At 42.6% G+C, this 27369-nt stretch overlaps 1 protein-coding gene across 3 annotated transcripts; it reads right to left on the bottom strand.

The window, feature by feature from the left end:
- Nucleotides 1-803: 803 nt before the first annotated feature.
- Nucleotides 804-27348, bottom strand: PDCD11 (programmed cell death 11). 3 transcript variants are annotated; one of them, XM_017804076.1, is made up of 36 exons: nucleotides 27258-27348; nucleotides 26165-26276; nucleotides 25442-25573; nucleotides 25094-25261; nucleotides 24032-24193; nucleotides 23287-23410; nucleotides 22740-22921; nucleotides 22099-22206; nucleotides 21409-21615; nucleotides 20958-21082; nucleotides 20295-20355; nucleotides 19469-19615; nucleotides 19094-19345; nucleotides 18074-18217; nucleotides 17184-17384; nucleotides 16458-16628; nucleotides 15860-16076; nucleotides 13600-13752; nucleotides 12484-12599; nucleotides 11799-12316; nucleotides 11293-11355; nucleotides 10713-10821; nucleotides 10145-10234; nucleotides 9707-9809; nucleotides 9017-9194; nucleotides 8300-8356; nucleotides 7390-7512; nucleotides 6404-6526; nucleotides 6024-6219; nucleotides 5493-5615; nucleotides 5048-5191; nucleotides 3763-4013; nucleotides 2990-3158; nucleotides 2568-2721; nucleotides 1848-2013; nucleotides 804-1229 (listed from the first exon to the last, which is right to left on the bottom strand). In XM_017804076.1, the coding sequence occupies exons 2-36, from the start codon at nucleotides 26264-26266 to the stop codon at nucleotides 1058-1060; spliced, it is 5511 nt and encodes a 1836-aa protein (XP_017659565.1). In that variant the 5' UTR covers nucleotides 26267-26276; nucleotides 27258-27348; the 3' UTR covers nucleotides 804-1057. The 3 variants fall into 3 exon arrangements, with proteins under 3 accessions (XP_017659565.1, XP_017659563.1, XP_017659564.1); XM_017804074.1 differs by having other exon boundaries at nucleotides 11799-12319; XM_017804075.1 differs by having other exon boundaries at nucleotides 11799-12319; nucleotides 26165-26273; nucleotides 27258-27341.
- Nucleotides 27349-27369: the final 21 nt, after the last annotated feature.

Below are 27369 nucleotides of genomic sequence, written 5' to 3' on the forward strand. Positions count from 1 at the left end.
AAGAGCTGGGTCCTGCAGAGCTCTGGTTGTGAGTTCAAGGCACCTACAATGAGTAAGACTCCTCAAGTTTGGTATTTTAAAGCTGGGCACCCACTCACTAGTGTCTATGCTGGGTAATCACACCTGTTTGCATACTCTGCTTCTCCCCTTGCCTTGAGCTTTTCCTCTGTAAAACGTGGATGATCACATCCACATCTTAGTGGAGAGTTACAAGAATAGAATCATAAGGATATGGACCACAAGGCACTGACATCAGTGACAGAGCCTATGCAAGTAAGCAAGACACCTGGCTTTTTCCAAGCAGAAGGTTAGATTGGGATGACTTTTTTTCAGCACAAAACCCCTGCTTTTTTCTTTGACTTCAGTGATTTCTTTTAAGAGACAATGACTACTGAAAATCACAATTTTTTCTGTCATCAATCCCTGGCAGCTTGTTACAACAGATGGTTACTCAGAGAGGTTGTGAAGTCTCCATTCTTGGGGAAATCAAAACCAAACAGGATGTGAACCTGAGCAGCCTAGCCTAGCTGACCCCTGCTTTGAGGAAGAGCTTGAACCAGATATCTCCAGAAATCCCTTCAAACTTCAACTATGCCACAATCCTGTGCTGCTCTGACAATTCCTAGGAGCACAAAGGCACCTGAGATAGATCTTTTGAAGTGTTAATTCATCCAAAAGGCAAGAATCTTCTCTGCTATCTTGACAGTGAGAGAAATCAATTTATAAGACATTGTTGTACTTAAAATCAGTGCACCATAACTGCACTATCTCCCCCAGAAAGTAGAACAGGTATGGCTGATATGTCTTTTGAATATAAAACAGTCTATATTTAAAAATGTGTCATCAACAGAGTAGGATTATTTGTAACATCTGGACAAAGCTGCAAACCTTTACCTAATCATTTCATTTCATTGTTTGTTCTTTCCAGGCTGGTTTGGTCATAGACCAACACTCTCCAGAAATTCACTGTCCATGGACAGTCACAGCAGAACTCCATACTCTCAGTTCCCACACTGCATGGAGAGTCAAGTCTCTCTGCTTTTACTTGCACCATTATTTAGGTGTCAGTAAGGGAACTCTTGGTCTCCACATACTCAAGTGCTGCTCTTTTAACAGCCAGGACACTTTCTGCTGTACCAAATTTCTTTTCATAATCCAGGTAGCGTTTGAAGAAGAATTTCATCTTCTTTGGTGCCAAGCTCAGGTGTATGACTCTCTCAAAGATGTCCCTGCAAGAAACCAAAGTGATTCAGATCGCTGTGTCAGTGGCAGCACTCAATACAAGCCCTGTAACCTGTCTTAACAACAAGCAGAAAGTCAGGGGAAATACACAATCTACTGTGAAGTGCTTGTGCTTGAAGAAAGAGATTCCTGACAATTGGCCAAAATCTCTAAGTAGAAGTTTTCTATTTGCTTTCAGAACTCTAAAGCTGCTGGTCAACTTAAGCAAAGATCCATTCACTGTATTGGACCCTGCATTCATTAAGTAGATGTGGAAAATTACTTCCTTTCATCAACTCTCAGAAAACAGAAAAAAAAGCTACAAGATATAAAAGGGCTTGATCTCACCCTTCAGATATAAGGCAATCCCTCCAGAGGGACTGATCAACCTCAGTGCAAGGCCTCTACTTTCTGTCATGCAGGCCAATCAGAATCCCTCTGTCTTATGGAACTCTTTGGAGTCTCCTCAGTCCCAGCAAAGACTTCGTCTAGGTGATAAAAATTCTTTTTTGCTCTGCTCTGGGAAGTCCTGTACAACCTCACACTGCAGGGCACCTCTGCTCTTTTTGAGTGACCCTCCAGACACTGTGTTCTGCCCCTTCCCAGCCTGGTGCACCACAACTCACCGTACTTCCTTCTGGCTGCCATGTTTGATCATGATGTCCATGTAGATGGACCAAATGTCTGTCCGCTTGGGATAGCTACTGAGAGTGCTCTCAAAGAGGGCCTTGGCATGCTCTGTGTCCTCAAAACGGAACTCCAGCTGTGCAAACCTTGAAATGACATCCACATCTGGAACAAGTAATGATATCTTAGGGTATCACAGCAGCTCTCTCCATATGAACAAACACAAGTGATAATGACACAAACAGAGGCAAGCATAGAGACAGAACCACCTCCACCCAGAGACAAAAGGCTCTGTTGTAAAGTGGTCCTGGACTAAGGTGGGATCAAAGTGGGAGAGAGAAGGGTCACAGTTCACTTCCCATTTCAGCTCTCTGCAGGAGAGGTTTGTTCTTACATTCAAAATGTATCATGCAGCATCTACGGGCAGCCCCACAAACCTAGGACTAGACCAAGTGAATGGTCGTAAAGCTCAAAGTTGCCTTTGCTCTGAGTGCTTTGCTTCTGTGTATCACAGCAAATTCTATTACAGGTGGATTTAGCATTGACATCCAGCTTGATATTTCCCCTCCTGAGAGACAAGGGCAGCATGTTCAGCATCAACTGGTTGCACTTTTCACTTATTACAAATGGTGTCACAGGCAAAGATATCAGAGAGAGGCCCATCTCCTGGAGACCTGTCACCATTAAGATCCACATTAAGGATGGGGCACAGTGCTTACGTTCTTTTGTGGGCAAAGCCTTGAGAGCACGCTCCAAAAGTCTGTGTGTAGCCTCAGTCTGGCCTTGCTTCAAGAGGAACGAGGCATATTTCAGCCACACGGATTTCTCCTGACGAAAACGCTTCAGCATTGTGTGGTACAATTCTTCTGCTTGCTGGAAGGGCAGAGTTGGGTTAGATCACACAGATTCATAACTAAGACTTGTAGCTTTAAAACTCTTATTCTTAGGCCAGGTATCTCCAAACACTTATGACAGAAAATCATCAATGCATCCTTGTCCGCTGTCAATCATAACTATTAATTCCATTTAGGAACAGGACAGGTCTAACATCTGCCAGTTGGAAGCTTACACAGCCAGCATTCAAAGTTTACTGGCGTGACTGAATGGGATAAGTGCCTGGGACCTGTCTGCACTACCTTACCTTGTACTTCTCAGAATTGGCATAGATGTCACACAGATGCTGGAAGACTTTCAGAGGTTCATTGTATTGGACAGCTCTCTCAAAGACCTTCATCAGTGTCTCCTCAGTACCATACATGTTCTCCAAGTTCAGCAGAGCTACCCAGACATTCAGCTTCTCCTGTTCTTCCCTTAGAGCAGATATGAACAAGAATATTTAGCCTTTTGCCAGTCTTCAACAGGTTTTGCAAACCACCCTGCATACACTCACTGACTTGTAGCCTGCCTCCAGGACAAAGAAAGAGGACATACTGCTCCCTGAAACACCACTTTTGGAATAGAGCACAGCAGTTGTTTCACACTACAATTTTTGATCACTGTTGTTTGTAATTAAAAACCACAAGGATGATTCAAGAAAGCACAATATACTTAATCATGCAGTAGAGATGATTTAAGGTGCAGCCCTATGGCAAAAGCGACAAGAGTTTCACAGTTTGTTTCATGTTTTGATTTAAGGACAACATCACTGAAAGCATTATGCTCTTCCAAACCATTCTGACTGCTCAGAAGAATGTCTGTGCACCCAGTACCACCTTTGGGAGCTGCTGTGCTTGTGAGCTGCAGCAGGTCAGCTGTAGGTCAACTGTGGTGACTCAAGCCAGACCTTCAAAGGACCAGCTGACAATTGCTACCATTTAATCCTTCTGAGCTCACTGAAACAGACTCTGCCACTCCACACATACTGATACTACCAGTGTTCTTTCACAACTACCCCATCACTAGCCCCATTATTACCTGAAAGAGATTGTTTTAAGTGCTCTCTCTGCTACAGCTCTGGCCTTCTCAATCTCTGTAGCCTGGAGGTGGAAAGCCATGTACTGCAGCCAGAGGATGGAACTGTTGGGACTGCTCAGCACCAGGCGGTCAAAGTCATCTGCTGACTGGGGCTGTCGAGTGGGGTCCATCAGAGCTGCCTCTACTTTGCAAAGCTCCTTCTCCTTCTTCTGCTTCTCTAGCTCCTTCTCCTTCTTTGTTTTTTTCTTTAACTGAAAGAGCAAAACAGGAGGATGACGAAGTGCAGGCACTTCATGTGGGAATAGGCAGGCCTCACTATGTCCAAGGATAGGAAGTTTCCTCAGGAAGAGATGAAGCCAATTTCTTAAGATAAGAGGAAAATGGTACACAGACCCCACCACTCCATACACTGTTCACACCTCAAGAAAGAGCAGCAGTAAATTAAATGCCTTTTCTTTTAAAGAAATACATTGAGGGACCAAATACTTTGCTAGTTTGGCACCCCCAGCTGCAAGATTCACACTTCCCTTTCATTCTTCCATCTTTACCATCCAGGCCAATACTCACCACTATCCTTCACTCCATAAAAATCCAGGATACATGGGAAGAAATTGTGCGAGATTGGGGCATGCTGCTGGATCACTAGGGTGACTCAGATCTAAATTGGGAACTGACAGTGCCATAGTTCTCTGCCTTGTTACCCTGAGCAACAAAGCATTGGCCACGTATGGCCTTCACAGAGGTGAGTTTTGAAGGATGGGGGAAATCCTGAAGATCAAACATGAAAGGAGTCCATGAGCTGGTTTCTGCTTTTGCTGAATTGCTCACACTGGAAAACTCTTTCTAGAGGTTAGAGCATAAAAGATTTTTTTGGTGTTTTTCTAAATAAGAGGACTGTAATTTGAGAAGTCTTTCACCTCCAGGTTTTCCTGTAAATTTACAACACTCCAGAAAGTAAAAAACAGAGCTGACATCAAATACAAAAAAATTTCACTTTCATGAAACATTGTTAGACTTTAAATACTCATTTCTTTAAAATGTCAATGTGAGAAGCCCTATTTTTCATGCAGCCATGCTAAAGTAGTGCCTTTTCTCCTCTGCTTCAGAGATATCTGCTACTAACTCCAGTGTTCGGAGTAGTTAAACAAGTTCTGTGTCAGCTGCCAGAGATGTTCCTTTGGGTTAGAAGGCTTTGCTATGGGGCAGACAGACATGCAAACACCAAAACATCACATTGCAGCCACTGTTTGGTGTCTCCTATGCAGACAACACTAGAATACAGTACCTTGGACTGCGGATCTTCCTCCTCCTCGCTCTCTGAGCTTTCTTCCTTCTGATTCACCAGAGGTATATCCATTGCATTCATGTCCTCATCCCAGGTGAAACCCATGGAAACCTGCAGCCTGGGAGCTTCACCAGGTTTCCTTATCTGTTTGTAGGAAGACAGAAGATGCCATGAATTTTAAGTTTTTACACTAAGATCAGACAACTGCTCCTTGCTTGTGGCATCTCTCTGGCCAGTACTATTGACTTCTTACACTTGCAAGCAGCCTACTAGCAAAAACATTAACTCTGTGGTCACCTTTGCTGTAATTTAAACTCAAGCCATCTCAAGCCATTTTCATAATGTATCACTCCTATCTGCAGCAATGATACTTATTGTCATCCAACGCAGAAGTGACATCTCAATAGGGATAGAAAGTCATTTCAGGCTCCTACAAACTTCTCACCTCAGATTTCTTTTTAGCTGCCTCTTCCTCCTGGTCATCCTCATCCTCCTCACGGTAATATACCTCAATTCCACTGTCATTTTCATCTGCTGGGCAGATCTTCCTTTTTTTTGGCTTCGCCTCCTGCAAGAAGGGGAAATGAATGGATGGTGGAGAGCAAAAACTGCGATGATCTTAAAGGCAATTCTTATCACTAAGTAAAGAGCCTGACAGCAGAGAGAGGGCAATGCCCCGGCAGAACATCTTCCACTGTCCTCTCACATAACAGAGACAGCAGATTATTAAACCCGCACTCACCTACATCAGGGTGTCAAGACCAAAAGGACATGTCACACAGGCAACACAAGTGGGCTGCTATCTCAGCTCCCCCCCAAAAAGAACAGTATCTGACCTTTGCTAATCTCCAATGCAATTTAATTTTTTTTACAAGTCTGTATAATTCCTCAGCCTCATCCCAGTGGATCTTCCTAGTCCCTTTAGTATTTGAGCCAAAGAAATCTTTTAGCATGAGCTGTGCAATCACATTCATACCTGCCCACTTTCAGAGTTTCCTCTTCTCCTTTTTGTCTTCAACTTAGGCTCTTCACTTTTTTTCTTACTATGTGCCTCTCTTTTCTCCTCCTCTGCACCATATTGTGGCAGGCCTAGGGATTCAGGCAAGACACTTGGCATCCCAGTGTCCTCAGGCAGGAGAGAAAGCTCAATATGTTTTTCTTTTCCATTTACACTGTGGTTCATTGGCAGGAGTAGCAGGACAAAAGAAGAAAAAAATCAGAGCACTTACAATGACTGCAAGTATCTGAAATTCTTTCAAACCTTCTTGTCTTTTATCCTCCCTTTTTAGATCCTCTCCTCCTCCATTGTCTCCTTTCTCTTAATTCATGGTCCCTTTTAAAGAACACTGGACCTACCCAAGCACTTTAGCAGTGAGCAGCTTTCCTTCAGGCAGGTATTTTTCATATAAGGAGTGTTTCTGTACAAAGTAAGGGGAAACATTCTGGAACAGGATTCGGCCCAGAAGAGAAGTGGACAAGCTGAGAAGAGGAAGAAAACCAAAAATAAATATTTCATAGGGGAAGGGGGAGAAATAAGGTGCAGTGATTGTATTTGTGGCATCACTAGTTCTGTATAGTGTCACACAAACTTTCCCTACTTTAATTTCATAGGCTCAAGAAAGTATCAATGACATCTTGACTTCCAGGAGGAAATTCATTTTGCGACATCGCATTATGCCAGAGACCACACCCAAACAAGATTCCACAATTGTACATTCTAAGTAAGTTCTCCAAAACACATCACCTGCCAGAATAATATTCTTACGTGTGGTGGGTCTGGCTGAGCCAGAATTTATTTCCCCACAGTAGCCCTCACAGTGCTGTGCTCTGCATTGGTAGCTAGAGGGGTGTTGATAACACACCCACATTTTGGCTACTGCTGAGCACAGCACTGTAACATTCCTTCTTCAATCGAGGGAGAGATCCTGGGAGGGGACACAAGTAGGCCAGCTGACCCACACTGACCAAGGGGATATTCCAGACCATATGATGTCAACCCAGATATAAAAGCTGAGGCAAGGAGCAAGACCGGAGGCACTCATTGTCTCTCATGGCTGCCTGCTGACAACCCTTACATGTGCTGGAGCCCTGCTCCTCAGAGAAGTGGCCAACCACCACTGCTCATGGGAAGTAGAGATTAACTGCTGGCTCTGGCTTTGTGCACACTGCTTTTGCTGTCTTTTTTGCATAAACATAAGCTGCCTTATCTGAACCCACAATTTGTGTTGTTTTCTTTTCCCACCTTACTCTCTCCCCTGTCCGGCTGGGAAGGGGAGGGATAGAGTGGCTGGGTGGGCACCTGGCGTTCAGCCAAGGTGAAGCCACCACATTAGGCTACTCACCCAAAGAATACACCTGATGGAGTGATTGATTTGACATAGCCTCTCACTAGCTGGCCTTTTTTAACATCCTTAATACATGTTATTTCAACATCTTCCACTTTGCTGTAGATCTTTGGATTCAGCCTGAAAGAAAAGAGAGGTTAGAAGCTACAGCACTTTCCTGAATAATCCACACTGCTCTAGATGTCAAAAAAAAGATCAGTATTAACAACAGCTAGTACTCTCTGGAAAACATTCTGGATCAGAGACACCCTTCAGTTTATTCAAATGTACTAATGGACTACCAGCATCTCTGCCAAGATATAAGTAGCAGTAGGGAATATACAAGCTGCTGCAAACAAAGCCAAACAGATCAGCCTGGCTTCCTCTAAGAAAATGAGGAGAGTAAAATGCTGTCTGAAATTCTGCACATCATTTCCTTGTTTTTTGCCCCACTTATTTCTAAGATACTTCATTCCACATGGTTTACATATTTTTGTTCAACAAGGAAGACAAAGCAAGAGGCTCAGTTTTAAGAGATATTTAGGGCTAAGTCTGCTATGTAATCAAAATGGTTAAAATGCAGCTGAACACTGAAGCATAACATGTTTGTATTGCAAATTCAATGGCAGAACTTTCCCTTTCTTCCTAAATAAACAAACAAACTAGATAAGTCAGGCCTAGGAACTACAATAAACAGAAATTAAATCTGAACCCAGGTGAGCAGCTCTACATTAAGTGTCAGACACTTCCATGTTTGCTGATACAGGAAAGTTGTTCTGAAGTAGGAGCAAGTATCATCCCTTAAAAAAAAATGTAGTCCTTGTCCTTTTAACACTTTACACTGATGTGCCCAAACCAATGGTTACTGTATTTCACTATCCTTTTCTTCCCTAGTAGGAGACCAACAGACTAGAGGGATGACACATACCGGGATTGCCGGAGAGATAACTGGATTTTGCCGTTTTCGTTGGAGAGGATGTAACACCTGCATGGGAGAGTAAGGGGAGAAAACAAAGCTTTTTAACCCATTAAAAAAAGCCACAGGTAGGAAATAGATATTTTCACTAGCAGAATGCAGCTCTAGAGGAAACAAAGCATTCTGTTCCTTTGAGCACTTGCTGTCTAATGTAAACCCGTATGACACAACAGTTCATAAAACCAGCCAAAGGGCTTTTTGAAACACATGTACTTACTTTACTCAGGCTCTATTGCTAATACAAAAGCATTAAAGATTGTTACATCTGAATCACTTGGCCTGTTGCACTCTCCAGCATTCCCAAAAAGTCTGTGAAGCAGGGAAATGCAATTACTTGTGCATTACAAATGTAAAGACAACTGAACTGCCAAACAAGTAATTCAAAGCAGAGCTGGGATACCTGGCTTCCCTCAGTCCCATCAGCACCTTAGCTAAGAGAGTAGCTACTCTCAAAAAGACAGCCCGAGAAGGGAGCTGAAAAGGGGCTTCTTCGCAAATGGAAAGTACAAGACTTTCACCCAAACGTACATAAGGTAAGTCAGCATTACTTCTTAGCCACAGACTGGACCTTACAGTCTGGCATCATCTTATGGCAGTGGAAAGCCTCTCACCAAAGGCGGATATTTCTAAGCTTTAAAGCCTGAGGGAACAAGGAAGAGATTTACTGACCTGACGATCTTGCCAACTTTGAAGTTACCCAGAGGATTCTCTGTGTAAGTATCATTCAGGTGAAAGATGCTGACTTTGCCAGTCTTCCCACCTGGCAGTGCAACGGTCAAACCGACATGTGGGGTCACCTTTGTTACCATGCCTACAGTGACAGTGCCCTGCTCCAGTGACTGAATTCCTGGGAAAAGTGAAGGAGGGAGAGGGCTTCATAACACTTGAAAATATGAAGCAGCGGGAGTAATATGTCAGTGAAGCTAATTTTAGTTGTCTTAGTTACATATCAAATCCACCAGCTTTTGGCAAGGTGCAGTCTATGAAATCTCTCAGTTCACAGCAACATTTGCCTTGATAGTCAAAACTAGGCCAACCCTAGTTGAACAATTCCAAGATCCAGAATAACTGTCAAATGTTGACAAATGTACCATCTCATGTCTGAGAGCAGAAGGGAACATGTTTACAAGGGCTCACAGAAGGGTTTCAGTCTGAGACAGTAGGAAAGTGATTCTTTAGTCTAAAGGTCTGACCTCTCTTGTCTTACATGCTGTTACATTTAGGTCAGGGCCCCAGGAGTTAGTTCTGTTCTACAAGAAGGTACAGCTTGGCTCTGGAGTGTAACATCTTCACCTGATAACCCACCTCTGAGTAAAGGATTGTATGTGGTGGGGTCTTGCTATTAATGCTCCACAATACCTGTGAGTGACAAACAGAGGTTTGTTTCTGTGACATCTGTTCCAGTCACTGTAGCTGATATTGCCTGGCCAATTTTAAAGCTCTTTTCTGGATGTTTTAAGACCTGAAAGAAAAGACATATTTCCACTTATTTCCAGAAAATGAGCTTTGTACAACTCTTGACAGGTGTTTCTTCTATGAACTTTTACACTTTCTATACACATCTTTGATGTGCACATTTGACTGATAGCTCAGCATTGCTCCAATGGCTCTGCTACCCTGAGCCAAACAAGCTACAGGCACAGTACTCACTTGTCAGTGAGAGGCAGTGATGCCTAAAGGGCAGAGCACTGGGTTACGAGTTCACACGGATGTCACAAGTGTTTGCAGTCATTACTTGTGGCCATGAGCACAATTAAAAAAAACCAAACGTGTAGCTCACCTGTAACAGCCTCTTACCTTGGTGTTCATAGACAGCAGCAGATGAGGAACTCTTCCTCGAATGTCAGGGGCAACTTCTACCTCCAGCCAATTTTTGAGGATGTTATACTAAGAAGACACGAAATAACCAGAAAAGACAGCATGATACCTTGGGGGAAAAAAACCCCTTTCCTGGCAGAAATTTTTAAGGCTAGAAGGAATTAGTCCAGCCTTGCCTTTTTCACCCAGCAAAAATGGTGATTTGGAGTCTACTCTTACAAGCATAACACTGCTGTGGTTTACAGGCAAGTGCACACGGGATCAGCAGTGAGTGCAGTTTGTGGCAGACTCAAAGGCCATTTTGCTCAAGTGCAAGGTGGGAAGCAACTGCTGGCAACAAACAGGCATGTTGAAGAGGATGAGTCAGCTTGATTCCATCAAGTACAGAACAGTTTGACTTCTTTCTCCTACTTTCCCTGTAAGACACTGCACTTGGTATGGGCCACTCTCATAGTTAATAATAGCGTCACTGTTTAGCTAAAGCCCCTGAGGACACCCGGACTTGCTGCCTCCCCCAGCACATTTCCTAAGAAGACTCTGATCTCACCTTTTTTACAAAACAGGTGACTCTTTGTCCCACACTGTAGAGTCCAAGTTTCTTGCAGGCATTGTCTTCTTTAAGGTTCAGCATTGCTGTGACTTCCCCTTCTTTTTCACTGTTCGCAAAAAAAGAGAGGACATCAGTGACACGGCTTTGGTCCTAATGATGAAAATGGAAGTTAGAAGCCTGGGAAATTATGGTGAACCAGTACCAAGACAATGTCTTTGTGACATTCATCCCCATCCCCTCCCAGTTGCATCTTTCTGCAAGGAATTAATTCTTCCCTGGCCATAAGAGGGAATCTTTCTGAGATGACTAGACATGACAAAGTCCAGATTGTCAGAACCTGAAGCCAAAAGGACATTCAAAGGAAATCATGTGCTACAAGAGCACACATGCTAGGAGAACACAACTCCCAGACCCAACTTAGTGTGAAAGAGAGAGTAAGAGGCCTTGCCTCACTTGCATACATGTGGAAGTCCCTGCTCATAGCTGGCTCCTTCACAAATGGGAGGTACAAGGGAGGGAACCTTCAAGGATACAAAGTCTGTGAAGTATCTGCAGATACAAAGAGGCCAACACTTACCTTGGTCGAATGCTGAGCTCTGGAATGGATTGAGTGAAGTGTGGATGGGTGATGGGCAGGTACCTAAAGAAGAGGAAAAGGATCAGAGTTTCTCATGCTCTCCCCAGGCCCCAGTCACTCACATTTAATCCCTGCACTGGCAAGAAAACCCAGGTGCAAGTCCTCTAAAACTACCAGAGCCTTCCAGTTCCAGTTCTTCCTAGTATTATTTCAATGGCAATTTAGGTAACCAAAATACTCCAGCAAATTTAGCTCGAATTTAGACATCTTTTTTCCTTGCAATCTATACTCAAGATAAATACAGCAACACAAGTAGAAAGATAATTCACTGAAACCTGGATCTGGGATGAAATATAATAGCAGATTTCCTCTAGCCTCAACTATTCCAGCAAAGGCAGCTGTACCAGCATCTGCCGACTGAGGGAACTGTCTAAATGATTTGAATTGAGTAACTGTTTCACCCCTTGCATTCCCCCAGAAGCGATATCATGTACATGTTTTCCCACCTGTGAGTATTCACATCTCTAACTCCAATGACTCGAGCAGTCACCTTCTGTCCAGCTTTCAGAGTAAACGTTGGAAAAGAGCCTATGGGTACTTCATCCAGAATCCGGGATGCATGGATTGAACCTGTCAGCTTGTCATCAATAGCAACTGTAACATGGGTTGGTTTGACAGATTTAATGGTCCCAGTAACAATATCCCCTGGGGAAAGCGAGTGTTTCACAGCAGGAAGCATCTCTTCTAATACTGTCTCCGATTCATTCCGGACCCTCACAAAAAAATTCTTCTTTGCTGGGCCCTGCACTGCTAACAAGACCCCGTGGTCATTCTCTTTCACCGCTCTTAAGGTTGCAGAGATTGTTTGTCCCACCTTCAGTTTTTCTGAGTCAAAGCGGAAGGTGTCGTTGAAGTGAGACGGGATGGGCACAGCTGCCAGCTGGCCTGTTTCCAACAGAGACACCAGGGCAAACTGTTCTGCAATGTGCTGCACAACAGCAGAGTGCTGGGAGTTCTCTCTGAGCTGCTAGACAGAAATAGAGATAGTCACTTCTCCTGCTGAGATTTTGATTCCCTCCACCCTCTCTCCCAGAGTTCTAAAAGAGGAAACAGACCCCCCTTGACATTTATTATTCACGTAGAGTTTGCCAGGCAAACAGAAACACACAGATCCAAAAACTGAACACATACTCGCTTGGGTCTTTGCTTTAACAGTTCTTCCCGAAGAGAAACATACACCTCGGATGTGGGGGCATCCACATGAAGAACCAACGCCTTCATTTTCTTACCAGGGACAATATTTTTATCTATAAATGAGAATAAAGAGCTTATATCCTGGTGACAGAGAATCCTGAGCAACTGAGATAGCAGCACATGACAAACAGGAAGGGTTTAATTTCCTGGAGACCAAAAACTGCTTAATTACCTGAGTTACAAAGTCAACCTAGTACCAAATGTATAATAAGTCTCTTTAAGAAAAGAAAAGAGTCTTCCAACATTAATGGCAATGAGAAAAAGAAAGAGAGCTTTTTATTTGGAAAAAAGTCTGATGTTTTCATGGAAAAGCTAAATTGATTTTATGAAGATACAATTCTTAAATAATGCAGACAAGGCTGACTAAAAACAAACTTAAGATAATATAGGTTTTGAAAAAGATCTTCCTAACGTTTGCATGAAACTATCTCTAGTCTATCTGTTGCTAAAGAAAGAAAGGAAAAGAAAAAAAATAAGAAAACAGAAAACTCTTCTGAACACAGAATTGCTATTACTCCTGCTGAAGTTAGCAGTTTATCTTGCTTTCACTAGTATATTCATTACCTCAGCATGTACTTGTTTGGTTCTGCATAATATGACACTTTTCTGATTTAATTACAAAAATACTGGAATTGCAGTCCTGCTTTAAAGTCACATAGATTTTCAAGAGAAAATGGCAGCAATTTCAGATAGAGCATACAAGAAATATCATTCTAAAGAAAGAAGGAAAAAAAACATGAAAGCTGGAGCTTGTATTAATACTTTGTCTATATACAGTATGGTTCAACTAAGGATCTCAGGGCACAAACTAGACCTTACAAGATGCCCAAAATATGAGGTGGGGTTAACAGAGGCACAGGTAGGTTTATATTAAGTTTTCTGAATCACACAAATGGGTTGGCAAGACATTAAGAAACTAAACTACTCTTCAAGGCCATCCATACTCTGATCAGACTCCTCCCATGTTAGTTCCCCATCAGCAGAATTCATTTCAGAACAGAAGTTTTTAAGTACAAGTCTGAAAACCAACCCAAGGTAAGGAAAGACCCTCACCTCCCACATGGTAGCGAGTGGCGGTTACAGTCAATCCTGTGACACAGCTGCCACTGAACAGTGCTGAGCCATCCTCCCTTACATCCTGCACGACCAGCTGCAGCTCCTTCCCAGGCACCAACTCACAAAGGGCTTGGGCCATGCTGGGCTCCCCTAAATTAAGGGAAGAAAAAAGCGGGAAGTCAGTTTTACCTACATTGTTTCTTTGCAAAACAAAGACAATCCTCCACATTTACTCAGTGGTGCATGAACAAGCATCTATATCCACCTTTATAAGGGAAAACAAAGTTTAGGCTCCTGAATCTGTAGAAATACAAAGTCAGTTCTAAGAGTTAATCAAAGTAGAAACACTTTTTTGACAATAAGGATCTGATAACTTTGGAGAGAATATTTCCAGTCTTATAGAAACACTGGCACACAGCATTGCATATAGAAAAAGGTGAAAGCAAAGCAGATTAATACTAAAACCACAAAACAGACCTGCCACTTCACAATTATAGGTAACAAAACATTAAAAAATACTGGATATAAGAAGAATCTAAAAAGGCAAAGTCAGAATTTGCTAAAATCAACTGCAATACATCCAGTGTACATAACACTAGAAAAACAGCATGTGAGAAAACCTTTGCTGGAGGACCTGTAATACAAGTAGCAAATCTATCTGAACAAAGTCGTGCTCATGTGAGTGCTGGGTTTGGGTTATCACAAGCACTTGAGTGCCTTGGACTTTCTAGCTAAGCAGATCCTGGCAAAGGCTCAGGGCAGTTGAAAACTTCCTCTGTGCAAATCAGGCATCCCATGCCCAAATATCAACAATAAAAAACAACTTGAGGATCACAGCATGCACAAATGCACATTTCTGTAACATAAGCAGGAACAGTTCCTGACTGCGGTAAAATGTCCTTCACTGTCACTGTTAAAAAAGCACCATTAGAATAAGGTAGAAATCGTAAGTTCTCATCAGGTATGAGTTACCAGCATACAAATAATACATCATTAGTTGTCAATGATTCCTCCTCATTTTTATGGACAAAGCTAGTCCTATTTGCCTAAACACAGTAAGAGCACCTGCTGCTTGCTGTGTATAATATGCAAGGAAGGAAATCCTTCTTAAAACAAAGCCTTCTCCTTTATTATTTTAGCCCTCCAAAAGCATCCTTCACTTTATATAGATGTACTATTCTTCAGAAAGCACCAGGGGAAAAAAATCACTACCATCAGACAGATAACTTGCCCAGCCTTTCTAATGTCATAGCTAGTTACACTGACACACTGACTTGGGTTCTTCCATCATTTTTCAGTACAGAAAACTGATATGATGTCCACGCTCGTTCTTATATATCTATCACCCTCCTATCCAGGCACCAGTACTGTTTTTTCTAAACTAAGTAATTACCAGGGGTAGGGCTCAAGTGCCTGTTTCTAAAACATGAGTTTGCACGCAATGAGAGCCTCCCATAATACTTATAATCACTCCCTTTTCAGGCATTGGGGGAAATTCACGTTTGGGCACTGAGCAGCCTGTTTTGCTTCACTGGTGCTTTGCAGCAATGCATTCAGGCACATAGAAATAAACTCCTAGACTTCCATGAGTCACTCTCCCACTTAAAAAACCAAAACCAAAACCACAACAAAACCATACGCTTCCACCTCTACTGGCACATTAGATAAGTTTCACAGCTTGCTCAATATCCATAAGCTCTTTAGAGTTCAACATCTGGCAGATAACCAAAAAAATCAGGTCTGCAGGTTAAGGCTCTTAAAATACAAGAGCAGAGAGTACTAAAAATTAACCATTGCCAGTTTCAAAATACACAAGCCTGGAGAAAGGTTCCAGTTCACAGAACATCCAGTCTTATCCTGGCCTTCCTTATTACCAGCTCCATGCCCTTCATGGAAACCATCCTTTTGTACCATTCTATCTCCCTTCCTCTTTTGGTATATGGACCTCACAGCATATCTATCTATCCCCCTATTTTAATTATCTAAGCTTCAACCCAAAATCAATGCAAGAGACCTAGCAAACTTCAGAGAAAAGAGCAGCTTCTTTGGTTTGTTTCAGCTGTACTTCCAAAAAGCCCCTTGTTAATGGTAGACACTGCATACACATCCTTTTTCTAATAAACTACTCTTGGAAGTGAAGTCTTTGCTTGAACTGACCTTTCTTTTACTTAAAAGAAAATGGTTTTCCCTTCTTGTTCCTTTAGAGCCCCTTTTTTTTGACATGATCCCCTTTAGCAGAACATGTGCAATCTTTTACCTCTTTTCAACAAGTCCCTGATTTCTTTCAGCTCCCTGAAATATTGATTCAGGAGGGCAAAGCTCTCTGCAGCAGAATCACCCGAGCTGCACTCTGACACCTTCAGATTGAGGAGCACACGCCGCTTCTCCTCATCAATGCTCATCACCTTCGCAATCACAGTCTGTCCCACCACAAAGTGGTCCTTGGTGTCTGTCACAAACTTGTCACTCATGCTCTGTGCAAAGGAAACAAGGGACAAAGGTTACTGAGCACAGCTGCTACCTATCAACCACCCACAGTGCTATTCAGAAGGGTCTGAGCTAAAATTTTGTGAAAATGCATAAGAGAAATTAACATAAACTAACAAAGCCCCATCAATTAAAAGTAATTACTGAAACCATGTGAAGTCCTTGTTGAAGCTTAAGCTCACTTGAATAAAGCCCTTTGTTTCACTTTGGAAGTGAATTAAAATGCAAACCTAAAACCTTTTACCCTACAGGAAGGAAGCTGTGCAAATGCAGGGTCTGCAACCCAATTGTTCCTTTCCTTGCTAAAAGCATGTTTCAAGCAGCCTTATCACACACATGTTGCTTACTGCAGTGAAGGCATCGCTTACCACTTTGGGTGCCAGTCCTGTCACACCAAAAGGGAACTCCACAAACACCCCAAAGGGCATCACATTCCTCACGTAACCAGTCAACAGCATGCCAGGCTGGATTTCAGAGAAGCTTCTCACAACTTGCTCCTCCTGTACAGCAGAAATCACTGCAGACTTTCTGCTCAAGATCTGAACAACCAATTAAGAAAAATCAGAAAAGATGAATGAAAGGAGCATGATGCCAAGCAAATCTCTTGGTGCTGCTAACCATTGGGATAGAGCACTTGTTGCAACCTACAGAATATAGGAGCTGTAAGTGTGGCAATTCCAATTTCTATCTTGATCTCTCCACACAAAAATTTAGCAACCGATGTCTTTAAAGTTGCTCAGCACTGAAGACACATGCTCCATACACCAGAAATATCAACTTCCTAACTTTTCAATTCTGATTTTGAGTATAAGAACAGCAACCTTTGCTAAGGTTGTGATACGATTAACAGCCCAGAAGCTGGCTGGGAAAATCAGCCAATTCACAACCAAGTCCTGGTTCTGAAGGGATTCTAACAGAGGAGTCTCATTTTTAGCACAAGTTATAATGACTCTTTGAAGTATCACTAGCTTGACAGGCACTTCTACTTCAACACACTAACTAGTGTATCTTCTGTTTGCTGCAGATACTCTGGATTCCTGGCAGATATCTCCTTCCCCCCACTTTGTTTGACTGGTTCAGGTGGCAAAGGATACAATATGCTCTCCCTTGTCACTTAGACACATAACCCTGGGCAGGACATCTCCCTCTTGAAGACAGTGCCATAGGAGCTTGGAGGTAGCAACAAAGTCAGAGAGGTGCTGCGTGGGGATCCAGGCAACCACATTGCCTTCATCTTCTAAGATAGAAACTTCTAATCCATTATCTTTCTTCTTCAAGACTTTCACATCAACTATCTGAAAAGAGAATAATACAGCAATATAAAATTCCAAGTGTTTTTGAAGTTATCTCTTTTCATGCACAGAGTACCAAATGCTGTGCTGCAGGGGCTCTGACGTCGCCTCCCAGGTAAATATGAGAAATTCTCACATCAACAGGCTGAGCCTAAAAAGCATTGATAGTAAAATAAAAACTAATTCTCAGCTCCCAGAAAAATAAAGAGTTAGAAACATTCTCTTGGTTGTGACTTTTTATTTGAAGGGTGAAAGGAATAATGTAATCTAGAACTGTCCTGTTCCTGTATTAACAGTATCTGCAGGGAGTTGGAAAGTGTTCATTGCAAAGACAACAAGAAAGTGTTTCAAAACATTTCTCTGATGTTGTCTTTTTCCAGGGAGCAAAAGCAGTTGCTTTTGGAGTGAGAACATCAGCAGCATCCAGGAAAAAAACAGGACTCCACCTAGGAGTAGGAGTACTAAATGGTACATCTAGAAGGACTATCCTGGGACTCCTTTATCCTGACCTCTGAAACCAGAGATGTTCTTTTTGATCCAGGAGGCCAACCACACAATAAGAAATGTACATTTAATGCTATTTCCTGACCACCATCAGCTTTCCTTAAAGTAAAGTTGTTCACAGTGATACCAAATCATATGGAAAATGAGTAGGAAAAGGTAAAAAAGGAATCAGTCATTGAATTCAATACCTCTCCTATTTGATATTTCACTTCCTGTTTTTCCTTTGAAGTACATTCCCTTTTGTCCTCAGGGCCAGACTTGCTTGACAACCTGAAGGACAACAAGAGTCTTTCCTGCTGGGGTTCACATTTTAAGACCATTACTTTAACAACCTGCAGCAAAAAAAAAAAAAAATATAAAAGAGAAGTTTAATTGAGGTTACTCTCCTCCTCAGTGTGCTATCACCTACAGAATGAGACAGGAAAATACATACACATACACACACTTCTCTCTCACACCTGAGGATAGCAGGTCACTGACTACAACTTAACAGGTTCAACCAGAGACTGAAGTCCTTCTAATCACACAGATAGAAAATGGAAGTACATAATCAAATGACTTGCTAAAAGTATGTAGCAGTTCTGTTGCAGAGTTGAGAATAAAATTCAGACCTCTGGATCTGCAGTCAGAAAACCTGACTAGAAAATTGCCTTCCTCCTTAGCCAGCCAAGAAACAGCAGGACTAAAGACAAACAAAAGCACCAGAAAAAAATAATGAAGATGGCTGAGATCGCTATAAGCTTGTCCACAACAAAGACCAGAACTTGGTGAACATGGTTCCCAAAGTGCCTGGGATTTGAAACCAACAGGAAAATCACAATAATGCAGAGGAAGAAAACATCATCCTTATGGTTCTGTAGTTAAGAGTTCTAACTTCCTTAGAAGCAACCGCAGCCTAGAATCCCAAAACTTCTACTGAGATCTAAGTAACTCAACCACATGTAGTCCCTGCATCACATACCATGCTGCCTCCCACATATCAGAACAGAGAGGGCCCACAAAAAAAGGCAAGCCTATGACATACTCGAAGACGAGCTGCCCTTTTTACAGCCTAATCTGCTTAAATGGAGCACGATTAAGTAGTTAAGTGAAAGGACATAAACATCTCTCGGTGTAGCTGGTTCCTCAGGGGAAAACCCACATTGGAGTAAACTGCAGATTTCCATTTTGCATTCAAACACACAGCACAGCATAGGTACATTAATTACCTGGCCTTCATAGAAGACTTTATCTGGACAAGATATGGGTTCTGAGCTCAGCTCATTCTTGGGTACCAGACCTTTGACATCATTATAGAACTTCACAATGCAGCCAAATTCCCTTGCACACACCACAAAGCCATGTGTGATCAGACCTGGTTTTGCATCTTCATAATTTGTGAGGACTGGAAGCTTTGACTGGATGAGACTTTTCTTTAGAGTAAGGATCAGCTTCTTTCCTGCAGGATTGCACTCTAGCACCTGCAAGAATGGAGTACAAAAAGGTTCAAAAAGCATGTCGGCCCTTTCCTGATCAATCCAGCTGCTAAATACTCAGAACAGAAGAGTGCAAAGCAGCTGAAGATCCTGTCTGGCAGCTCTCACCCGACACTTGACTTCATCTCCTATGCTGTACTTCTTCTCAGGCTGCTTCAGGATCACATCAGCGAGATGGAGGGATGGCACAAGTCCTCTAATCCCATCAGCTACTTTCACCTGCATCCCAATGGGTTTCAGAGAAAGCACTTTGCCCTAGAGCCCAAAACAGAGGAAACAATCAGCAAATTCAGCATGAAAAACAGACTGCACAGGTAGGTAGCAACAGCCAAGACACTACAGTACCTATTGTCACCAAATCTAATCACATTCAAAAAACCGATAATCTTAGACCAACTTACACTTCACCCAACTAATCCGACCCATTAACTTTTATATACACTGGTTGTTGTACAGCCTCTTCTCCTTAAATATAAGCTACTTCTGCAGAAGCCCTAATGACTCTGGAAAACTAGAACTGTTTCCATAGACATATCCAACACAGCCATGACTCAGACACAAGAATGATCATAACTGAGTAACTTTCTGCCCATCGGCTGATTGTGATAGTTCATAAACCGACTTTTACTTGGAGTGCAAGGTGAGGTTTGGTTTCTTTCACCCAGGCCTTTCTAAAAAGACCATAAATAGAAGACTGACCATGGCTAAAATTTGATTGCCTTGGCCATATCATGAACAAAACCCTGAACAAACTGGGGGAAAGTATTGCATTCCACTAATTAAGTCCTGCAAGGAAAGGTTTTTCTCATTTTCATCTCACTAGTCTGCACTGTAAGTTGCACATACATATTAGACAGAAGAAATACTCATTAGCTACATCTTTGTCCTCAGCCTAATGGCCACACAGTACTGCATAAGTCCTTCAGAAACTCACCTCAACCACATCACCTGTGTGGATATCTTGGTATTGCAGAAACCGTGCTTCAATAATCTGACTAGGAAAGAGACACAAAGAGAAGACCAATCAGTCAACTTGAAACAAAGTAAGGATAAGACAAGACAGCCCCCTCTTTGACTTGTCCCAAATATCCATTATTCAGCACACTACCCAGTGCTCTACAACTCCAAAGTTCTGTGTTTTACTCCAACTGACCTATCTCCCAAAATAGCTCTCTGGACATAAAGGTCAGGGAGGTTTACCCAGCTCCATTCCAGGTGACAGTCCCACAGGTCTCCCCATGAAAGGAGAACCCATCATCTGCTTTGCTTAAAGCCACACAGATGGAAATACTGAAAATGAGGAGCCAAATGAGCTGAAAGATCAAGATTCAACTTCCTGTTCAGCCATAGTCTTCTGACTTGATCTTGGCAGAAGTAATTTAGCCTCCCTGTGCCTCAGCTCACCAACTATATAGATGGTGCCTCAATTCCAAAGAGTATGGCAAAGACATGCGAGATGCCTATACAACCTAATGTGACACAGAGATACAAGTCAAAACCCCCAAATGGCAAGTTCCACTCCAGCAAAGCAATGTAATATTTTCCACTCTCAGCCACACCCTTCAACCAATTTTCTGTAACAGTCCTTGATACCTACTGCTTCAGAGACACAAGACACATCTCGTCCATCAGGCTGTAGTCAATGATCCGACATTTGTGTTTGCATCCTTCCTTAAATGCCCCAGGTTTAAACGATTTTCTGTTCTTTGAAAGATGCTTCAACTAGAAACAAAGAAATTACAAGTTAGTGTTTGGAAAGTGGAAGCATCGATATAGATTTTAGGTTGAAGTGGCAGCATTTGACAAATTTGTTCCTCTAACATTCTCTTTGTGCAGCAGATTTTACCAGCTCTTCCACAACAGCCCTCATACATTTAAATTCAAACAACAGGGGATGTATGATTTGACAAATATCTTCCATGATATCTTAATTTGTTTGTAATGCCTCCCAAAGAGCACACAGGTAGAAAATAAAACCTCCTACTAGCCTGCTTTCCCAGAAGGCTTAGATAGATATGGAGGCCTTGCCCCACCAGCCTGGTACTTACCCGTGCAAACGCAAGAGTGCCATCATCGAGCTCAAAGAGGGCACCAAACTGCTTATAGAAAGCTTTCACTGTGGACTCCTCCACCACGGCCCCCACGCGGTCACTGGAGAGCTGGTTGGGGGCTCCCCCAGGGTGGAGGAAGGCCGGACGCAGCGTGAGCCGCACCGCCTTGGAGCTGGGGTGCACAGACAGGATGCAAGCCTTCACCTGGGAGAAGATGGTGTGTTCATCACACACAGGTTTGTAAGCAAAACAGGAGAGAGGCACATCACTCATGCTTTTAGACATTCTGCTTGGTACCTTTGTGAACTCTTTGTCCACATACAAGCATTTTCCAGTATTAAACTAAGTCATCACTTCAGCTCTAACAACTTTACTGAGCAGGGATTTTTTGCTTTTGTCTATTGTTTACAGACTAGTCTGATATTAATGCAGGGAGGGGAACATGACCACACAAGTTGTGTTTCTATCCCTTGCAAGTCTTTCAGGCTTTCTAAATAAGTCTTCCAGTAACCCAGGAATGGCTTTGCTCTTCACAGCTCTAAAGCACCCATGATAGTAATTCAAGTAAAAGGTGGGAAAGAGAGCTATCAGTAGTAAGATTTCAGAGATAATTCCACAGAAATGTTGGAGAAGGTAAGAGATGGTGTAAGCAACATACCAACTCCAGCCATCCTCCACCCTCCTTACCACTTGATCTGGAGAATAGTTCATGGATTTCTCCGGGTCCATGTGCATGAAATCCACAATGCCAGTGAAGTAAGACAGAAATGTCAGTTTCATTCCAAACGGGGTCATCTAGGAAGGGGAAGGAAAAGGTGGCAAAAAAAATTTGCACTCAAGTTTTCATGCAGCACAAACAGAGAGCAGTTCACACAGTTCAAGAAAAAGCACTGTCAGTGTTAATCAACAAGCACATCATAAGAGACAGAAAAACTGCTAAAAATTCTGCTTTGTACACTGTGTTGCAAAAACAATCCTTTAATTTTTTGATAATGCTGTGTGTACCCTGAAGACTACTGCTACCCTGTTGAATACTTTACCTAGGAAAAGGCCACAGAAGCACAAAAAGGATCCTGTTCTGCTTCAGATTTCATCACCAACTTCAGGCTGAAGCCTTTATACTTACGGCATCACAACCAGAACAGAGATCAGGCCTCAGGTGAATGTGGTGGAGGGAGTGTCTAGCAGATAATAATGTCTGCTAATGTTAAGAGCCCAAACAGAAATGTTCCACACCATAAATTTCTGTCTCTGTTTCACCTGTCTCCTGCCTTCAACAAGGCTCAAAAGAAACACATTCAACAAAAGAAACCCAAACCAGAACTTACCTTCTGCACTCGAGCTTTCACCACTAGCCCTGGTAGTAAGTTAGAGAGTGCCCAGTTCTGTTTCTCTGTGGCAAGGGATGCAGCAACCTCTGACCGCTCAATGGACAAACGGACCACTCTGCCCTCGTTCTTCACTTCCACGATGACACAGGTCAGGTTCTGGCCTATTTTCAAGTCAGGCCCTACAAAGACAAGTCACAGCATAAAACCTCCACCAGGAACACTCAGGGATTCCTTTCCACTCTTTCCAATGCTTTTTCAGAGTTCCCTCTATTTTAAGAGGTTGTAACTCCTCTCAATCTAAGTGAAGTTTACTTCCAGCAGGGATGGATGGGCTTGGAACAGTAATGTCATCTGTCAGAACCCAGACTGAAACACAAAGGCTTGTTGCAGACCAGTCACAAAACTGCTGTTTTCAGCAACCTGCAAAGACTCCACTTTGACCCAATCCCACCAAGGTGCACGAACACTATAGATGTAACACACTTCAATCCCTGTCATTATCCACCTCCATTTTAACCCCAACAGATCCTCCTGCACTTCTTACCTCTCTTGAGTGCTTTGATGTAATTTTTGGCTTTCTCATGAGGCAGGAAAGCATGAGTCCCACTGACTCCAATATCTATGAGGTAGCCATGGTCTTCCACACTAGATACAGAGCCAGAGAGCAGCTGTTGGGAGGGAAGCACTGCAACTCAGTAATATGACAAAACAGCTGAGTCTTCAAAGAATGCACATTTGGTAAGAGATTCCCCATCCAAGTACTCGCTTGTTTATATGGACAGAGAACTAAGTTTTCCAGAGCCACAGAAAGAACACTACATTCTTTCTTACTACACAGCTCATCTGGCAGTGAGATCTCAACTCTACCCTTATCCAGCTATGCATGTATGGAGATCACAAACCAGTAGGAAAAAACCTGTGATGCTCAAAAATAGCAGGTGCTCTAATTGCAGGCACCTGCCTACAGTCATACAGGTACAAGCACAAAACCTAAACAACCAAGCACCTCTGCAAGGCACATTGTATATTACTCTCCGCAAAAATAACAAAGAAGCCTACTCAGGAAGAAATAATTAAATAACTTGTCCATACTGAAACAGAATCAGGTGAATGGATTTCATGAGTGACAACCTGAAGACAAGAACCAATACCACCCTCTCCCCTCCAGGTCTCTTCCACGGTGGGAGCAGCTCCACATGCTGCTCTGACCCCATGCAATCAAAAACTAAAATGTTCTCCACAAACTGTGCAAGAGCCTAGAGGAGCTGTGACAGACCCAGAAAACATACCATGCCTGTTGCTAGGGCTAAGGCATTCAGGCCCTTATTGACCTTCTTGGGGTCAATCGATAATTTGATGCTGCGACGTCCATCATCACTTTTCTCCACGCTGGTCACGATGCACCTGACCAGTGTCCCTGGAGAATACACGTCCGAGAGCGAATTCAAGCCCTGCCCAGCAAGATGATCAAGAGAGAAACATACAAATTTTACAATATCAAATAATATAAGAAGGCCAGAATTTGTTACTGAAGTAGCTTTTGAAAACAAAATCCATTAGGAAAGTCCTGTTTCTCTGTCAACGCTACCATAAAAAGCAGGAAATGCCACAAATGGCAGGATCTCAACAGAGAGGCAGGGATGACACTGTGTTATGTCAGCAAGACTGACAGGCTTTGCTTAAAACCGAACACTGGAGTTCAGGAGACTGCAGCTGAGGAAACATCTCCAATGCTTACAGTGACCCTACTCTCATCTCCCTCTTTAGCAGAGAAAAACACCACCATCAACAGGGTAGTGCAGATCCCACATCCAAAACATCTTGGGAAAACTTATGGACCGCTGACACCAGAGACAGGGTAACAGATTACTCCATCCTCTTTCTTTCTAGCAATCAGCCATTATCAGGATCATTGCAAAGTTAGCTTGGAAAAGCAGGTTCCAAAACAAGGTCAGCCTATGTTAGCACCACGCAGCAGCACATGGCACGTGCCAACACACAACTAAACTGCAAGGACCGTGTTCTTCCCCGGGCCCCTGAGAAATGCTTCCACCCTCACATCATTTTCCAATCAACTCCCTAACTTCTTCCCATTGTTGCCTACAGCCAGGGATCAGTATTTAGCTTCAGCAGCAGAGAGATAACAAAAAAATCTCTTTATGTTCAACAGGCTTTTTACAAAGCTCAAGGATTATTTAGCCAAGGCTAAGGGCTGCAGGTGATCAAAATCAAGTCAGCTGTGAGACTGGTGACCAGACATTAGACTCCTGAGCAAGACCTCAGGGTTGGTTCTGAGGTATTAACACTCCTTAGCTCTGGGCACAGATCACAGCCCCAGCCCAAGGCCTTACCTCTGGGAGTTCTCCTTGGGCCACCTGCTGGCTCAGCAGTTTGCTGTAGGCATCGCTGATCTGCGTGATCGGCACAAATCCCAAAAGACCATTGGGCAAACTGATGACCAGCTCGTAGTCAGTGATCTCCTTTATACACCCAAGGAGAAGCATGTCCTCACACAGCGCCTGGGAAAGCAGAAAGAACGGCACACTATGGACATCTTGGCAAGCCAGTGATAACAGAGTGATAAACACGGTTTTGTACGGAATCACTGATACATTTTACAGATTTAGGGAGGAAGAAAATGCCATTTTTATGCAGCCCAGAAAAGAGATGCACACAAATTCAAAAACTTATGCACCAACCTGAATTGTGAGTGGTCCAATATTCACAACATTGTCTTTAGCGGTGGCTGTTTTGTCTGCCTTGAACTTTTTCTGCTTTCCTTGATCCTTTTGGCTCCTTTTTCTTTTCTGGGATTTTTCTTCATGGTGAACCTAGCAGTTTATAAGCAGAGAGGGAGAAAATAAAAGCGGATAAAGATATAAACTTTGCACTAAGGCAGAACTCTGCTGCCATGAATAAAATCAGAAGAAAATACTAGGACTAGAGGAAAAAAGAGAACCGCCTTGCTAACTGCTATATGTCTGTCTACATGCAAGTCTTACAAAGTATCTTCTTTGGACTGAGGCTGATTATTTATAAAACTGTGAATCTTGGGAATGGAAACAAATGATCTGCACTACACTCTACTAACAGAAAGAGAAAGACCAAATTTAGCCTATATCCAGTAACATCAGCCTTGCTACACAGTACTTTGGGATAAGATGCTTGTGGAAAGTTTAAAAGCTAAAGCCTGATCAACAATTTTCACTGAAATTTCTCTATTTCTCTGTCATCACATTCAGCATCCATCAGACATTAGGGATCTTAAAGAGATCAGGAGAAAGGTGAATGTCAGTAGCAATCTATTCCTGGGAGTGCCTTCTATAGTTTACTGTAGAAATAACAGGTAGGAAGGATTGCAGGTCAAATTCTGACAGCAGAAGAGCTCTGAGAAGTTAATCAAGAACATGCAAACAACGTACATCAAACAAATTGTCCTGCTCTAACTTTGGTTTGGACGTTTTTCTCTCTGCAGGTTTTTTCTGGATACCTCCTCGAGGAAAGTTTTCTTCCAAAGACGCCATCCTTGCACTGCTATGGGACAAATGGCAAAACAGAGGTGAAATGCACAGTTGTTACACTTGTTCCTCACAAAAACCGAAGAGACATAAGAGTGCACTATACCCAAACAAAGAAAGTTTTTGGATGGCTGCTCCACAAGTAGTCAGTGACAAAACACCAACTCTTATCCAAACGTATTTAACATTTGACTAAACTGAAGTATTACAGTAGTTCATCTAAATATGCACATCCCTAACATTTTTTACTATTGTCCAATTCTACTAAACTGAAGTATTAAAGTATTAATTTCTAAGGCATTTAGAGGCACCGAATATGTATTCATAAGACTGCTTTAACCATAAATTTCCTAAAACAATATTTATTATATTCAGTGGACAAGTTGAAATTAAGAGATTTAGTCATCAAGGAGAAAACTGTGAGCAAAGCACTACTTAAACTTGGTCTGCATTTTTACTTTTTGGATACTACTCATAAAGGTTAATATAATTTGATACCTCTTTGTGCAAGTTGCAAGTATATGTGCAGAGGTACACAATGGATGTTTAACCTTATTGTTTCAATCCGTAAACAACATCTTATTTATCAGGTCACAATGAACACGTTATTACTAATAATACATAACAGTAAGCAGTAATAGTTGCAGCTATTCTTATTTATTACTTATACTGTTATTATTATTATGCTCATGCTATTATTTATACCATTATTATTAACCAACAGTACTTCTACAGAAATCAGCGCTGAAACACTAACTATGCTGTCTGTAAGACATATAAAACTCCTGTAAACGTGAAAACACATGACAAAACTAAAGTTCATCAAGGCACGCTTCACCTAAGGGCTCGCCAAGCAACACAGACAGCTCCTCACGGCCGGCAGCAGAGCCCCACTGGAGCAGCAGAGCCCCACTGGAGCAGCAGAGCCCCACTGGAGCAGCAGAGCCCCACTGGAGCAGCAGAGCCCCACTGGAGCGGGCAGAGCTGACACTCTTACCTGTCCCGGGTCGCTCCCGTGGGGAAGCCCGGGCGAGAGGAGCAGGATCGGTGCCGGGATCGCGAGGCGCACGCGGAGCGCCGGCCGGAAGTAACGCAAAGGGCGAAGGTCA

The sequence above is a fragment of the Lepidothrix coronata genome, unplaced genomic scaffold, assembly GCF_001604755.1.
Source record: "Lepidothrix coronata isolate B3197 unplaced genomic scaffold, Lepidothrix_coronata-1.0 Scaffold8, whole genome shotgun sequence".
In the NCBI taxonomy this organism is placed as follows: Eukaryota; Metazoa; Chordata; class Aves; order Passeriformes; family Pipridae; genus Lepidothrix; species Lepidothrix coronata.